We start from the raw sequence: 18983 nt of genomic DNA, 5'->3' as shown, positions 1-18983 counted from the left end.
GCATCGTAAAAAAACATAACTACTAGGGAAGAACTAGAAGGAGAGTTCTTTAAGCTTGAAAAAAGTTTTAATGAAGAAGATAAAGAAGAAATAAATGATGTGGAAGAAGATGCTTCGGAGATTTTGACAAGAACTGTAGAAATCAATAAACACATAGAAAAATAAACTATGTCTAGCGATAACTTAACACTCTGTGATATTGATTGTGACAAAGCAAACAGCTTGTTTGAATGTTGTCAGCACATCCGTGATGAAGTTTCAAATAACGAAGGCTTATACTTACCTTTGTACACATTTTGCTCAAGAAAATGTGCCATAGAACACAATACGATAAAACTGTGTAAATTCATTAAAAAGTCAGACAGCCAAAATGTTAAAGCTTAATGAAAAGAAATTAACTCCAGGTTCAGTCGACGATAACGTTTTGGTAAACATTCCTGATGTCGACCGGGGCTGCAAGAAATGTAATAGCTGTTGTAATAAATAAGAACGATGATTCCTATACCGTTGGTACAAAGTATGGAGTTCTTGACAAACAGTTTTCTAGGAACCAGTTCCAAGTAGCTCCTAATAAATTTATTAATAACATCGATGTACCTGATGAACGGCTCAATGTCCGTATAGAAGCAATGATTTCATGCAGGTCTAAACAAGGGTTCATCAGATGTAGATGTAAGAAGAACTGTTCGGGCAAATGTGTAAAATCAAACATTAAATGGAATTCTAAATGTCACGGTAGCACTTCTTGTGCTAACAAATAAAGTGAATATTTTCTGAAAAGAATATTGAAAGTGGTAAATATATGAAAAAGACTCATCTAAAAGACATATGTATGAAAACATTTAAAAAAAATTTATTTCTAATAATAAGATACTTGTATTTTACTGTTTAGTTTTTTTTTAATTAAAGTAAGTGGAATTTCAACGAAAATTTGATTTTATTTTAATTGTTATTATGAAATTAGTGTCGGGTATGGTTGTCTTTGGAGGCTTTTCGGCGTTTACGCAAATTACAAATACCCACAACCCGACGTGGGTAAAATAGATTACCCACATCAGATTATGGCTATTATGGTTTTGTTCAATCTCTAGTGAACGTGTTTATTTCGACAATTGAGTAATTTCGTTTACCCACAACGGGTTCTGGGTATTTCGCTTTTGCCAATGTCCGAATAAAATGCTCACTCCGCGACGTGAGTAATTCACGTTGTCCACATCGCAAAGTGATAAATATTTTGCTCAATTTAGAAAGACAGATATAGAAAATAAAAAAGCCAATATTATTAAAGTTGTTATAAATTTAAAAAAAATGTCAGAATCGCAACAAATTTTATCAAATCCCATCTCAGATAATAGTCGTGTAAATGTCACAAAGCGATATCTACAATTGGTATAAATGAGATTGGAAATGCAGTAGTGCGTTGTAAAAAATTGTATACGACAATCAAGCCTTGTAAGTTATAAGTTTATAAAGTTATGTTATAACAAATATCACTACGCATCTGTTAGGATGTATAGATTGAAAAAAAAGACGAGTACTTACTTTATCAATCCTTACCTAAGATTTTCATCCCGTTGAATATCTTTATTTAGAATCATAGAGTTATATTGATGTTGGCCAATAGAATATCCGTTTTCACAAATATCTATCGTAGGTTGCACCAATTCTTCCCATCGCAACTTGCCAAATTTTTGATGAGCTCTTAAATAACCTTTTATTTCTCCAGGTACAGCAATCATTGCGGCATCTACAAGAATAAAGTGTTTTTAAATGAGTACATAATTAATAAGTTATTTGAAATAATTATTTAAAAATGCAAAAATATGCAATTTCTGAGATATGTCAAGATTCTAAAGACGGCAATAATGGATCTCATAATAGAAAGGGAAGAACAAGAATAGAAAAACACACAAGACAACAGGTAAAACCACAACTAAGAAACTTTTTATTATATAAACAAAAGGAGATGCTCAAAGGAAGAAAAATAGTTATCGACTTGTCGTCTAAATATAAAACAAAAAAATTAAATAATATATCACAGTAGATGAATAGACCTTGTTTGTAAAATTTAAATCAAATTTGACAGTTAAATTTTTACCGGAATATGAGAGCACTATATTGATTAATTCTTATAACTGTGAAATTACAAAAACTCAACAAAATTAAGGCCTCAATGATATTAAATTGCAAAATTGACCGAAGAACCTTTAATATTGAAATTATAATGCATGAATTGTAACAAAAAACGGCATAACGTGCTCTTCCACAATATTCTCGACATAGCGACATAATATCTAGTTTGTCCCTAAGAGTGGCAAACATCCTCCAGAGAAACCGAAGTCATATAAACCTACTAGGCTAACTTCTTTTCTTCTAAAGAGTAGAGGAGTATTATTATATTACCCATTAACTAGACAAATCTACTATAGAACCCTTGCATTTTCTTCTTAAAAATTTAGATATTGCCATTTTATTAAAAGAAGCGGCTATACATGCTCAGTACTAAGAATATATTTATCTATCTATCCTCAAGGAGGAATCTTACCACCTCTACAAAGGTCGATGGTAGGATTTAAGAAATCTCAAAATAGAAGGATTTTGTGCTATGAGGTATGCATATCATTGGTAAGCATAACACTATTATTGCTGATTAAATTCAAAGTTCTTAAATCTAGTAATTATTTACTGTTCCAAAAGAGGACTTTCAGAGGAGAAAACTAACAATCTAACCTTCAATCCTGAATGTAATAAGATCATCATTATCATAGGAGGTCAAATATCTCTGAACTATCTTTAATAGAAAACTTTGTGCACTGTTCACCTCATAACACTAAAAGTAACTGTAACAGAAATGTAGCAGAGCACATAGAGAAAATTAAACAAATCGCGGAGGAGGGGCATACCCTATACACAGCACAAACAAAACGAAATTGAAATTTAGAAAAAGCTTCAGAATACTGCAAGATGAACCGCCCGAATATTTTCCTCTTCACGAGGTTCAATAAACCAGCCAATCTCAGAGTTTAAAGTGTAGAAAACTATGAATAGAATACCGGGGGATTGCTACAGTAAAACATGGCAAAATGGAGGAAAATAGAACAAAATAATGTAAACTGTGAATATGGAAGAATACAAAACATGGAACATCTTCTTACATGCAGAAACTGTCCCCACTGGTGTACTCTCAAAGATTTGTGGCTCGTCAACAAAGATGGAACCATTATATGTATGACATGTCCGGACACAATAAATTAAAGTAAAGTTACTTCTCAAATATCATCATTAAAGCAACAAAAGAAACATGAGGTGTGAAACCTAAAATGATTCATAGTTGGATTTACATAACGGTTATCATAACCATAGTTACTTATACTGCACTCGTATGGTGGAACAAAAAGCCAATAATGGAGCTATAAAATGTGCTCACATGTTTGGGAATCAAAGGTGCAATGCAATCGTGTCCCCACTGCATCCTTAGAGGTAGTGCTGGAGCTCCCTCCTCTGACCTGGTAATAGAGATATTATGTGTTGGAGCAACGCAATCCATGAAGATACCCATAAACTTGTTTCTGAAAAACAAAATTTTTTGCTCAAACTAAGTTTTATCATAAACGATTTTGGATTGACACAAAATGAGATCGCATAAATCAGAAAAGGTGCCGTAACATTTTATACTGATGGATCAAAACAGCAAGATAGTAGGAATAGTGGTTACTTGTCTTCACATCAGACTATTATTAGCCGTCTGAAATACTCCTACAGTAATTTAAAAAGACCTCCTAGTAATCGGTTTTTGTGCTCAAGAGTGCAATAACAAGTCTTGCTATCAAGGAAAAATCGTATCACCTCTACTATGGTTGATAGTAATTGAAGATTTTTGGTAAAACTCAAAAAAGGAGGATTTCATGTGCTGAGCTGTGGAGACAGTTAAGTTAGAGTGGTAATAGGAGTTTATACTCCTTATATCGACAAAAAAACCTCCATAGTGAAGGATATCCGAAAATGGAAAACGAACTGTAGACCAAAGGCAAGTAAAAAGGTTATTACAACCTATCCGCTACGTCAAAATACTTTTGAAGCTTAAAAGACTGAACTCAGAGTAATCACAAGTATTCACTGGAAATTGTTCATAGTTGTTCATTGAGATAGAGTCTCTATAAAATAACCACAGTGGACAGAGTAATACGTAGATTGTGTGAAAATGTAGAAGAAACGGATAAACATATTGTCTGGTGTGTCCGGTAATATCAGCTATAATTTATATACAATATATGCGATGATGCCTTAAAGCCGGTATAGTGAAATTATTAGAGAGTTATTGCAAAGTTAACAGTGCCTGCGTTGCACTATTTACAACGCGCTATTTCGACAGTTTTGACATACGGCTGACACATCACAAATAGAGATATTGCTTGAGCTTATGCATACTTTGTTGCGTTATTTACATTGTTTATGTTTTCTTTTCATTTTTTCGCAAAATATTGAAAATGGATCATGATATAGAAGCACTTATTTTAGCAAATGCTCATGATGATGATGTAGAGTTCATCATTTTAAATAACATTGTGGGAGAACATGTATTACATCCACAAAATCAAGAATTTAATTTAGAAAACATGTTGCAAGCAGATGTAAAAGTAAATTTTAGGTTTAGCAGACAAGATATTCCTACATTTTCAAGAGCTTTACGCCTACCAGATTTTATTCGTACCAATACTAGAAACTCTGTTAGTGGTAAATGCATTTGCATTCTACATTACTTGAGTGATGAGAAGGCTCGCATATCTCAGCAGGCTCAAAAATCTTCAGCTTTTATTCAATTTGTAACCTCAATCATTATTTCAAATTATTAATTATATTGTTGATTATGCTACTGTCTGATGTACTCATTTTAGAAAATTATTACTAATAAACTTGGTTTAGATGAAAGACAAATAACATACATAACCTGAGAAAGAAAATAGCGCAACGAATTCCGCACTGCGTAACGGCTCCTATAATAACGGCAGGCCGTATTTTCAATAACGCAGCTAAGCCAAATATCACATCTGCGCATGCTCTACTGTCAAAATAACGCGTGCTGTAATACAGCAAGTGCAAAATTGACTCTGCAATATCTCTCTATTTTTGACTACTCAGTTATTACGCCATATATTAGGATTAATACTTACTGTTCAGTGGATCACCATCATTCTTAAAATTGCCAGACATCACATTCGAAGGAGCTTTCTCTCTAGCATTTAAACAGTACACTTTTTTTTCGTCATTTTTAAAAATGGTCATAAAAAAGCCGCCACCAACTCCAGCACTTTGCATGTTAACTACTGAGTTGCATATTAATGCGCCGATGGATGCGTCAACTGCCGAACCATTTTTCTTAAGTATATCCCTTAAAATTAGTAGAAAAACATCAAATATTGTTTAGTTTTAAACCAAAGTAATTGGTTTTAAACCAAATTTATAAACTAAAAACGGAGATATTGTTCTGAAGCTATTTTCTTGTGGCATTTTAAAGTAATTACTATTTTATTGGGAATAAGACACAATTGAAGGTTAAAATAAGTTTATTGACGTTTCAATTTCCACAATTGGCCCCATTTAACATAATAATAAAGAGAAAAATCAAAGAAGCGGCCCTAATTATGCTAAATGAGACCAATTGTATCGCAAATTCCTCGGCAGAATTCAGTATGATCTGGTTACCCATATTAAAAGAGGAAATTATTAAACGGAAAATACCAGTATTAGTAAGTCAGTAGCATATCGAGTATACATCATTGATGTTTTGATAACAAAAATATAAATACAGAGTTTGGTGTTTATTGAGAGTAAGCTAAATGTACGACCAAATACCATGTCGGGATAGTATTATGAGATTCTTTCCTGGTTTTTTCCTCATGATTTACTATGGAATTGCTAACAAGAGAATTTTACTGTCATCGTGGCATGTGGTTTTCTTTTTAAAGACAAATTACATAATATGATTTTTTTCTGAGGGATATTCTCAAGTTTAAGTTGATTTTATGTAATCGAATGAACTATCTTACAACAAAGTCGTCCCAGAAACGCAACTCAGCAATATTGGGAATATTATTTTAAAGTCGTCTACTTTAAAATATATAATATATGTCTGAATTGTCGATATAAATGAGTCAGATAAAATTAAATTATTAGAAGAATTTTTCGCCAAGTAGCAAAAAACAAAATTTGTTTAATTTATTAATGTTTGTATTTTGAGAACGATTTCCGAAGTGGAAATTGAAACGTCAATAAACTTATTTTAACCTTCAATGATTGCTTATTCCCAATAAAATAGTAATTACTTTAAAAACGATGGTATTTTTCGTATATTATATAGCTAGAAGTGAAAAGGCAAATCTTTTAAGATCAGACGTATTGTTCCAGTATTTATTATTCAATATTTATAGAGAATGTTTAGTATTTAATATATTGTGAGAAGGCAGAGCTTATATTCGAGAAATCATCTTAGATCCAAAATAAATCAATCATATAATATATATATATATATATATATATATATATATATATATATATATATATATATATATATATATATATATATATATATATATATATATATATTGTCATACTTTTTCTTTCCCAAACAAAGAAAAATAAATAAAAATATCCATCGAAATAAAATTTCAAGATATCAATATAAACAAATTGTATATAGTAATTTAAGATAAGATTTAGTGTAGATAAGAATAGAAATTTGTTTGGCAAACGACTTTTTTCCGTTTCAAACAAAATTATCAAAAAAAACCTTTGTTTAGAATTAGAAGACATTTTACCTGTAAGTTAATCTTTTCATTGTTTGTATAGTCGAGTATTAAATGACCATATTCTAATCTTTTGAAATATGTATAAATGATGTATTGAAAAAACCAATTTTAAAGTAAGCTATTTAGTTTTCTCTGAAACCGAAATTAGGCTTTTCCAAAATCATGGTAAACACAATTTGAGCTTTTTGATTGGACGGTCGTTTTTAAATGGGAATTTGGGAGTCGATCATGAGACAGGAGAAGTTAGTCATATTTTGGTCATCGAAAGGAAACAGTCGTTTGTCTCAAGATAGGGTGTGGTTCGTGAGTTTGGATACCGGCGCAACGAAAAGAAGTGAATAGTTTGAAGAAGGAGATAACAAGTAGATTAAAGGAGGTTTTTGTATCTACCGTGGGCATTTTATAAAGTATATGTGAAAGTATTCTTACGGCATCAAGTTGACAAAAGGAGGTCCTGGTGACATAAATAAATAGCTGAGTTTGGAGAAGTGAATCAGGTGTTTTTTGTGTAGTCTGCAGGAGGTTTGCAGAGACGTTAAAAAAAGAGCCGAGGTGCCAAAGAGGAGAGATCACATCGTTGAGGAGACTGGACTTTTCTGGGTATTTTCCAACATACAACTCAAGAAGAAAATAAGCTGTAAGTGTTTGTACAATTGAATTTTATATCTGTGAAGGATCGTTTCGACATCATGGTCATTAGCATTCAAATTTAAGAACTAAGGTTTTGTTAGGCTAATCAAAAGTTTAAAGTTTTGTGGTTTCTTTTTTCAAGTAAAGAAAATTTTAAGTAAAATTGGTTTTTCACGTAATATAAATGTATGTAGCTTTATAATCTTATTATCATAATAATTTGATTTATTTTCTTGTATGCTGATTGATAAGATAACGACAGAATTTAATAATTGTTTTATTCGTTTATATAAAATAAAGAAACGTAAATCTTTGTAATATAATATATTTGTATTCTTATCCTTTTCTTCTCTCCCGATAAAAGACAACTAGAAAATCTTTTGAATCCATCGAACACAGGTAATATAAGGATTATTTTACTTTTGATAACAAATAAGTTATAATTCTTTTTTATTGGCTCAATAAACTAAGTTTGAACTCAAAATAAACAATCATAACAATATATATATATATATATATATATATATATATATATATATATATATATATATATATATATATATATATATATATATATATATATATATATATATATATATATATATTGTGACGATTGTGGTTTATAGAAAATAATTTATAAGTTATATACTATATAATATTAGATATAAAAAAGTATTTGATTATTTTAAATAAGTTATATACTAGAGAATTTAATAAAAATATATTTATGTGAGGGCATTTTTAATAAATTAGCATAATAATTGTAAAAAGTTGTATTTTAATATTGTAAATATATATAAGTGAGCCATGTGCTTAGGCAACCAAAAATACTCTCGGAGATTGACAGATATTTATACTCTGAAGTGACGTTTTAGAATATTTACGAATATAAAGTGGGTTATAATAATATATTGTTTGAAATGTGTATTTTATTAAATTAGAATGTTAAGTTACTAATTTAATTATATATTCTGATCTGAAAAGCCTAAATGTAAACAAAATTATTAATAGAAAAGAATGGAATTCTCTGGATCTCCGGAGATGGCCATGTTTGCGAAATGGTTTGTTCCAGAAAATTCAGACATGTATTAAATAGAACTGAATAGAACATGATCTCTTACGAGATGGTTCTAGAATGTCCAAAACATATAAATACCCGTGATTTGGATTCAAGATGGCAGTTTTTTGAAAGTTTTTAGTCAGAAAAGTTTTAGATAGTGCAATCAGAAGAGTTTTAAGAAGTTTTTAGGTCAGTTTTTGGAAGTTTTTAGTCAGAAGTCAGGCCAGTTTATTATGAAAGTTATTAGACACATTTAGTGAAGTAAATTGTTCAGAATTTTCAAGAAGTCAGTCAGAAAAGTTTAGTAAGAAATATGAAAGATTATTTGGAGTCAGAGAATCAGGTACAAATACTCAAATTGTTTAATATAGTGAGTTAAATGAAGATTAAAAATTATGCATATAATTAATGCACATTTATAATTATACACAAATAATTATTGAAGATTATAAAAGTATATTGGAAGAAATTAAATTATATTGTGGTTGGAGATAAGTATAAATCAACTTATAATAATTGGATATTGGTATATTGAAAAGAAGAATAAATATAAATGCTGTTTACTGGTTTGGTTGGTGGTGTATAAATGCTGGTGAAGAAAACTATATCTTAAATTGGTAGAAGCTGATAATTGAAAAAAGTAATTTCACAAAAAAAACAAGGATAACTGAAGTACAAAGACATTCAGTGGTGATTAGAATCTATATACTTAGTGGAAAACAGTTCATTTAGGCATTCAGTGAAAGAAAGGTACAAAATTTTGTTAATATAATTTAGTTAGTGTCATAACAATTTCAATTTTGAAGATAGTTTGTTTAAATTTTAGATTGTCTATAGAATTTAATTAGTTTTATAAGAATATCAGTTTAAAGATAGTTTATTTTAAATTTACATTGACTAAGTTAGATATATATGTGTGTTTCATAATAGTTATAATAAAGATAATTTAAAAAAGTACTTACAAGCTAATTCTTTGAGAACCGCGATAAAAACCCTATACTATTAAAATTACTCATTGCTCATCATTCAAACAAAAAAACACATCATAACAATTTGGCACCCAACGCAGTGGCTCTCTATTTAAAAGAATTAGTTTGGGAAGATAAGTGCTCTCATATAATTAAATTAATTATCAGTAGAAAGAAAAAATTATAGATTTTATTTTTAATTATATTTGAACAAGTAAAGTCTCAAAATGTCTCAAGGAAAGAAAGGTACAAGAAGCAAAAAGAATGAAGAAGATGTGGAAGTAGAAACACAACCTATACAAGAGGAGAGTTTAGTTCAAGCTCCACAAGATACTGCAGAAATGAATCCAGAAAGAGAGGAAAATGTCAATATGGCAGCTTTGATGTCATTATTGATGCAGATGAACAAGACAATGGAAGAGAATACGAAAAAAATAGAACACAAAATGGAACAGAATTCACAAGAAGTCAAAGAAGACATGAAAAAAATGGAACAGAAATTGGAAGAGAATTATAGAAAATTAGAAAAGAAAATAGAAGATAATAATAATAAAATTGTAAAACAAATGGATAAAAAACTTGAAGCTGCAGAGAAAAAAGTAGCAAATGAAATAAAAAGTATACGGACTGACTACAAGAAAAGGATAGACAATGAGAGGACAGAAGTAAAGAGGATTATTCAAGATAATAAGATAGATATAGAACAGAAAATAGAGTTACAGAAATGTAACTTAGAAATAAAAATTAACGAAGACAGGAGAAACACAGAAGAAAAATTAGACGATATACAACAAAATATCCAAATAAATTGTAATCAAATAAGAAATGTGGAACAGAGAATAGATGATATTTCACAAATGAGAGACATAGGGAGACCTTACTTAAATTTAACAAATGAGACTGGGATTAAATTCTCTGGTAATATAAAAAATTTGCATCCTAGAGTATACATAAATAGTTTAAAACATAAATTAAGATTTGTGAATAATATTAATGATATTAAAGATTATATTAGAATGACATTAAATGACAATGCAGCAACTTGGTTTGCTAGTATTGAAAATGATTTAGATAACTTTCAAACGTTTGAAAATAAATTTTTAAATTATTATTGGGGTGAATTAGAGCAAGCAAAGTTTAGAGAAATTCTATATTTTGGAAAGTATAATCAAAATTTAAAATCAAATATGGTAGATTATGCATTGAAATTGATAACAGTTGCAAAATATTTAGAACCACCACTTAGAGAGGATGAAACAGTCTTAAATGTATCTAGACATTTTGATGCTGATGTTGTGCAAACCGTAACTGTACAAAATATTCAAACAATAGATAGTTTTATTAATTTTATTCAAAGAATACAAAGAGGCAATATGACAAGTAATAATAACAACAGAAAAAACAATAATAACTTTCAATATAATAAAAATGATATTCAACAATATAGACAATCATATAACATTAATACTAGGTATGGTAATAATTTACAAAATTTTAATAATAATAACAGTAATCCAAATAGACAGAACTTTAATAATAATACTAGTTATAATAGACAAAATTTTAATAATAATACTAATTATAATAGACAACATTTTAATGACAGTACTAATAATAATAGACAAGATTTTAATAATAGAAGAAATACAGAGCGACCTAACTATAACAGACAGGTAAATTGTGTTCGAAGGAATAGAAGCTGCGAAGACAGGGAACGAAATAGTACAAGGCAAGAAAATGTGAGTAGAAGTCATAGTAGGGAAAGACATAGTACATCAGATCCAAGTGGTCAGATACAATCTGACAATTCTAATAATCAAAATTTTGTGCAGTAAACTTTCTGAATTACAAGTTAGGCCATTGCTATTATGAAAAACCTTCTGAATTTATTTCTTTAGATGAAGAGAAAATTATTGAATCTATTAATTTAATTTATATAAATGCTTTGGCCAAAAATAAAATGATTAAAATTATGATAGATACTGGTTCAGAAAGTACTTTAGTCTCGGAGAATTTTATTTTTAATACATTAAAACTATCAGATATAATAAAGATTCCAAAAATTAAAATTATTGGTGCAAATAATAAGAAGTTGGGTGAAATTGATAAACTAGCCAATTTTAAAATTAATATTCTTAATAAAGAAATTAATATGCAAGGATTTATTGTCAAGGATTTATGTGTTGATATATTAATGGGAAATGATGAATTGGAAAAGAAGAAAGTAAAGATAGATTTTGAAGAAAAAATGGTAACTTTGGAAGGGCAAATAATTAAATTTATGCAGAAAGATGAGGTGGAAGAAGGAATAAGAGTTGATAGGATATTATTAAAAGAAAATAGTGATGTTTATGAAGAAAAAATGTGTTTTGATGATAGGGATATGTCCCAAAAGAATGTAAAGAATAATTATTGTAGTGAATATTTAAGGAATGGAAATTTTAAGCAGATGGATGCCTACGAGGCGGAGTGCGTAAAATTGGAAGCAAGGAATAATGAGTACATAATGAAGAATAATGTTATTTGTAAAGAAGAAGATATGATGAAAGTTTTAAATTGCCCTGAAGAATATAAATCAATAGTCATTTCCATATTGCAGCAACACAAGGGACTTGTCAATAAAGAAAATAGAATTGCACAAAATTATATCCATAGTATAAAAGTTAAAGAAGAAAAAGATTTTAAAACAAAATCATACCCAATACCATATAAATACAGAGAAGAAGTAAACAAAACAATTAATAATATGTTAGAAGATGGGATCATTGAGAAGGCAGACACACATTTTATTAACCCCATAGTAGTAGTACGAAAAAGATCAGGTGAAATCAGGTTATGTTTGGATGCAAGGAATATTAACAAGATTACTGAAAAGCAATTTGAAGCACCAATGAGTATAGATGGAATATTAGGAAGAATTACAGGAATGTCATTTTTCACTAAAATCGATTTACAGCATAGTTTCTGGTTAATACCTTTAGAAAGAAAAAGTAGACAGTATACAGGATTTCAGATAGATGGAGTAGTATATCAATTCAAAGTAGTACCATTTGGACTTCAATCATCTTGCAGTGCTCTATGTAGATGTCTTCATGATATTTTGGATCAATATGAACATTTTGTAATTCACTACATTGATGATATATTAATTTTTTCTAAAACGGCTGAAGATCATGAGAAACACCTAAAAATTATAATAAATAGATTAGACAAAGTTGGACTAAAAATAAATCAAGAAAAATGTACATTTTTTCAAAAAGAAGTCATATATCTAGGTTATAAACTTAACACTAATGGAATCGAAATGGATCCAGAACGGACACAAGTCATTCAGGAATATAAAACACCACACAATTTAAGAACTTTAAGAGGATTTATTGGAATAATTAATTATTATAAAAGGATGATACCAGATCTAAGTATAAAAGAACTGCCATTACTTGAACTACTGAGAAAAGGTGTAAAATGGAGATGGGATCAGAGAAGAGAACTAGCATTCCAAGAGATTAAAAACATTTTTCTGTCAAATTTGAAAATATACTATCCTGACTATACACAGCCATTCATACTAAGAACAGATGCATCAATAGAGAGATTATCAGGGGTATTATTACAAATACATGATGGGGTCGAATACCCAATACAATTCATTTCAAGAATTACAAAGCCACATGAAAAGGGTTACTCAGTTTCAGAATTAGAACTAGCAAGTATAATACACTGTGTCACAAAATTAAGATTTTATTTGTTGGGTAATGAATTTACAATAGAAACAGATCACCAAGCTTTAACGTCTATATTAAATAACAAATATGGAAACAGTAGAATACATCGGTGGAGTCTAATACTTAGTGAATACTGCTTTGAAATCAAATACATTTCTGGAAAATCCAATATCGTGGCAGATGCTTTATCAAGGTTAGAAAATACACCACAAAAAGGGCAGCGAACAATAAAAATTGGATTAAATCAATTAGTAGACAGTACTGGATTATATTCTAAAGAAGAAATTATAAGAGATCAGATCAATTTGAGTGAAAAACAAAAAGTCCTTAGGAAAGATGGGGTATATTATAAAATAATAAATGGCATAGAAGTATATGTAATAACTAGAACTTTAGCAAAGAAAATATTGAAAAATTTACATAACAATTATATGCATATTGGTTCAAGAAAGCTATGGATGCTATTTAGGGACAATTATTTTGCAAAGAATGACATAAGTATAGCAAAGGAAATTACTAACCAATGCCCAATATGTCAACTAAACAAAGAAAAGAATTTCAAAAACCAGAACACATATAAATCTAATGTTGTATATGAAAAACTAAATACAGTTTCCATGGATTTTATTTCAAATTTAGTTCTCAGTCCAACAGGAAAAAAGCATATACTAGTGATAGTTGATTTATATACAAAATTTATTAAACTATATCCCTGCTCTAGAACAAATGTTAAAACATTAAAATTATATATTAATCAATTTTTCGAAGAAATAGGACCATTTAGAAATTGCATAATAGATAATGCTACATATTTTAACAACCAAAAATTTCGGACATTTTGTGAGAAAAAGGGAATCAACATTCATTTTACAAGTATCAGACATCCTCAGGCAAATCCTGCAGAAAGATATATTAAAGAAGTTATAAAATATTTAAGGATACTGTGTCAAAATCAACACGAAACTTGGCAGCAACATATACCACAAGTAGAATATTTTTTAAATAATACACATAATTTGAATACAGAGGAAGTACCAGAATATTTAATGTTTGGCCATATAGGAAACAGAAAGTGGATTAGTGAATATAATCAGGATATGTTAGAACAAGTAATGCAGAAAGTGAATAACCGAATTAGGAGGAAAGCTGAAAAATATATCAGAAGACAAAATCGAAATATAAAAAAACCAATCACATTTCAAAAAGGAGACCTAGTGTTAATTCGTTCACTTAGAAAAAGTAATGTTAAAGAAAACCGTTGTAAGAAATTACAACCAATGTTTGAAGGTCCATATACAATTGAAAATCAGAATGGACTAAATAGTTATGTGTTAATAGATGCAGAGAACAGACTAAGAGGCATATTTCATATCAACGACATTTTTCAATATCATGAAGAGATTGAATAATGATTTCTATACCTTTAACACAAATATAATAACACTAATAACTTACTGATAGATCCATTTCATAGATAGATGGTAGATTTCTTTGTTGTGAATAAATTTGACATCATACTTGTTGAATTTTGTACATATGGAAATTGTTTGATACCCTAAAAATCATAATTTGGGGTTAGATACTATAATTGCTATAAAAATGTCTTTCTAATATAATAAAGTGAAAAAAAAAACTTACCAATTTATATTGATGAAGTTATTTTGAATGGAAATAATTCCTAGATTTTGTCTATAAATAAACAGAACACAATATAGATTATATTTTTAATTAAGGTTATATTTTATTCTCTGATATCGCATCCATTGCTCCATTTGACATGACAGTTTGACCATAGAATAGCCGAACTGTGATCCGTTGTTCTCTGTTGTGACATAGACAGCGAACAGGGATGTATTTAACACACTTTAAATAATAAAAAAAAATTTGAATTATTAATTTATTAAATTTAATAAGGTATGAGAAAATTAATATTTAAAAAAATAATAAGTAAATTATTTATTTTAAATATTATTTTTGGGGTATTGTGACGATTGTGGTTTATAGAAAATAATTTATAAGTTATATACTATATAATATTAGATATAAAAAAGTATTTGATTATTTTAAATAAGTTATATACTAGAGAATTTAATAAAAATATATTTATGTGAGGGCATTTTTAATAAATTAGCATAATAATTGTAAAAAGTTGTATTTTAATATTGTAAATATATATAAGTGAGCCATGTGCTTAGGCAACCAAAAATACTCTCGGAGATTGACAGATATTTATACTCTGAAGTGACGTTTTAGAATATTTACGAATATAAAGTGGGTTATAATAATATATTGTTTGAAATGTGTATTTTATTAAATTAGAATGTTAAGTTACTAATTTAATTATATATTCTGATCTGAAAAGCCTAAATGTAAACAAAATTATTAATAGAAAAGAATGGAATTCTCTGGATCTCCGGAGATGGCCATGTTTGCGAAATGGTTTGTTCCAGAAAATTCAGACATGTATTAAATAGAACTGAATAGAACATGATCTCTTACGAGATGGTTCTAGAATGTCCAAAACATATAAATACCCGTGATTTGGATTCAAGATGGCAGTTTTTTGAAAGTTTTTAGTCAGAAAAGTTTTAGATAGTGCAATCAGAAGAGTTTTAAGAAGTTTTTAGGTCAGTTTTTGGAAGTTTTTAGTCAGAAGTCAGGCCAGTTTATTATGAAAGTTATTAGACACATTTAGTGAAGTAAATTGTTCAGAATTTTCAAGAAGTCAGTCAGAAAAGTTTAGTAAGAAATATGAAAGATTATTTGGAGTCAGAGAATCAGGTACAAATACTCAAATTGTTTAATATAGTGAGTTAAATGAAGATTAAAAATTATGCATATAATTAATGCACATTTATAATTATACACAAATAATTATTGAAGATTATAAAAGTATATTGGAAGAAATTAAATTATATTGTGGTTGGAGATAAGTATAAATCAACTTATAATAATTGGATATTGGTATATTGAAAAGAAGAATAAATATAAATGCTGTTTACTGGTTTGGTTGGTGGTGTATAAATGCTGGTGAAGAAAACTATATCTTAAATTGGTAGAAGCTGATAATTGAAAAAAGTAATTTCACAAAAAAAACAAGGATAACTGAAGTACAAAGACATTCAGTGGTGATTAGAATCTATATACTTAGTGGAAAACAGTTCATTTAGGCATTCAGTGAAAGAAAGGTACAAAATTTTGTTAATATAATTTAGTTAGTGTCATAACAATTTCAATTTTGAAGATAGTTTGTTTAAATTTTAGATTGTCTATAGAATTTAATTAGTTTTATAAGAATATCAGTTTAAAGATAGTTTATTTTAAATTTACATTGACTAAGTTAGATATATATGTGTGTTTCATAATAGTTATAATAAAGATAATTTAAAAAAGTACTTACAAGCTAATTCTTTGAGAACCGCGATAAAAACCCTATACTATTAAAATTACTCATTGCTCATCATTCAAACAAAAAAACACATCATAACAATATATATATATATATATATATATATATTTATATATACACAATAATGAAAGAATTTCAAATAGAAAAAATATATAGGTCGCTTAAAGTATAATCAAGTTTGATGGTATATATATGTTACGAGCAATGTCCGAAATTGAACAATCCTAGCATTGTACAGAAAATCTTGCCCACTTCTAGCATTGCACCCCTTTACTGTACAATCTCCGAAATATATATAATCGTCGGACTTTGTATAAAAGAATTGTTGTACAATTTTCGAATTTCAATTAGTAGCCATGCGTCAAAGTTTAAGATAATAGATATCAGATATCGATTCATATCGATTTTTACAATTATTCCCCATTTGTTATTAACGACAAACAAACATCAATTGAGGTTATAAATCCATAATTAACCAGCGTTTTTGACTTTTGGATTCGTAGAATTAAATTATTTTAAATTATCATACATACCTCTTGAAAATCTAAGATGTTTTATAAACATCTTCCCAATATTATAGTGATGTATCTATCTCTTGAAGCTTTGAAATGTTTCACGAACAATATACCTATTGTAGAACAATTTCTTCTTCGATTCGATTTTTCTATTTTTGATTTGGTGTGTCGCTTGTCAATAATAATCGATTCGAACCGATGAGCGTGTCGACAATTATTTTGATTATTTCGGACATTGTACAGTTTGGGGGTACAATGCTAGAAGTGGACAATAATTTGTGTACAATGTTAGGATTGTCCAATTTCGGGCTTTGCTCGTAACATATATAAGTTTGTGAATGAATGAAAAATTAAGAACATTAACATTGTTTTTTCTTAGGTTTTTAATTACAAAAGACGGCATAAATGTTGGTGGAATTGAATGGAAATTCTATTCTTTTTGCTTACATTACTTTTATTTACATAGCCATATTTTCAAATATCCAAATTGAACTTTTCTAATATATATGTGCGCTAAAACAGATGGTTTCGTACTTAATTCGCTATTGGGTTCTTCGAAATTTGGTATAGGGTAGCACTCTGATGCACAATGTGCCAAAAGCAATCGCTTCTTAGGGATACTAGAACTAATGAACGTTTTCGCGTCTGTTCCCTGAGGAGATTCTATGGGAGATGAGCGACGATGTCTTAAACAGTACAGTCTTGAGACCGATCTTGTGGAATATAATATGCTATAATGGGGTAATGTGTCTGCAGCTGCCGCAGGGCGTTCAGCTACACCTACACACCTACATAGTTATGACTATTGCTAGAATGCAGGAAGAAATAAAAGTAATGGGGAATAAAGCGATTGAGCAGATTGCACTGATGATGAATAAAAAGGGACTGGATCTGATAAAACATGGAGCACATACAGTTTTGTTAATAATCTCCAGTCTGATCCGGATGCCTTTGAAAAATTTTCTCCACCCCCGTAAAAAGAAGGATATTTTACAAAAGTTTTTGATTTTGCATTAAACCCATAAATTTTTTACGTATAAAATTTAAAAAATATTTATAAATACGAAATATAATATATAGTCTAGGGGCCAGCTAAGCTAATTTTAATTCTGGTGGGTCCACCCAAGTTTTTTATATATATTTTTGGCTGCTGATTACGACTTTCAAAAAGTGGATTTCAATTCGAGTGGTCAAAAAATTGTTGTAAATAATTAAATTGTTCATACGGCTATAGCTCGTAAACTAAAGGAGATAGAAATTTTTTTAAATTAATTTTGTGCTTGCGTTGAGTTTCTATCAACAAGTCCTCGTAGACACTTCGTCTCAGAACTAGCAACCTCCAGTGGGGTTTAACGTTACCATGTTATCTATTCCTGTTATCTATTCCTGTTGTAACTTAAACATCATAGGTTATAAAGGTCAATAATGTAACTCAAAGTTAATTTAACAACTTTTAAAGGGGTTTTTACCCATGTATTTAGTGGTTTCAAACATGTACATCCAGATAGTACTGATGATGGAATAATAATTCCCAAAACGTTCTGTGATGTATATCTTATACCTTTTATAAAGGAATTTTTAAATAGATCTTTGTGATACTTGGTATTCAGCCAGCTATAGGAACTTAGTTTTCTTGTGGATATTGCATTAAAGTTAAGTAAACATTTGCTTTATTTATTTATTTATTTTTTTTTTTTTTCAAGGAACAAATTTAAATTGAAACAATTGTTTAGCTCTCTTAGTTTACGAGCTAGGGCCTTATTAACCATAAAATTATTTATAAAAATTTTTTTGACCACTCGGATCGAAATCCACCCTCGAAATTCGTAATTAGCAGTCAAAAATACATAAAAAAACTTAATTGGACCCA

General features: G+C 29.0%; 1 protein-coding gene across 4 annotated transcripts in view; it reads right to left on the bottom strand.

Moving 5' to 3' along the window:
* LOC140434532 (glutathione hydrolase 1 proenzyme-like) overlaps window positions 1–18983 on the bottom strand; it is an 83575-nt gene that overhangs the window by 29563 nt on the left and 35029 nt on the right. For all 4 annotated transcript variants that reach the window (XM_072522870.1, XM_072522871.1, XM_072522869.1 and 1 more), the window contains 2 exons: window positions 5172–5389; window positions 1558–1747 (listed from right to left, as the gene is read on the bottom strand). In XM_072522870.1, the coding sequence (XP_072378971.1) occupies window positions 1558–1747; window positions 5172–5389 (408 nt within the window). The remainder of the gene's footprint in view (window positions 1–1557; window positions 1748–5171; window positions 5390–18983) is intronic.

This window comes from Diabrotica undecimpunctata, chromosome 2 (assembly GCF_040954645.1).
Source record: "Diabrotica undecimpunctata isolate CICGRU chromosome 2, icDiaUnde3, whole genome shotgun sequence".
NCBI classification, from domain to species: Eukaryota; Metazoa; Arthropoda; class Insecta; order Coleoptera; family Chrysomelidae; genus Diabrotica; species Diabrotica undecimpunctata.
This window is presented reverse-complemented; position numbering and strand designations above follow the sequence as displayed.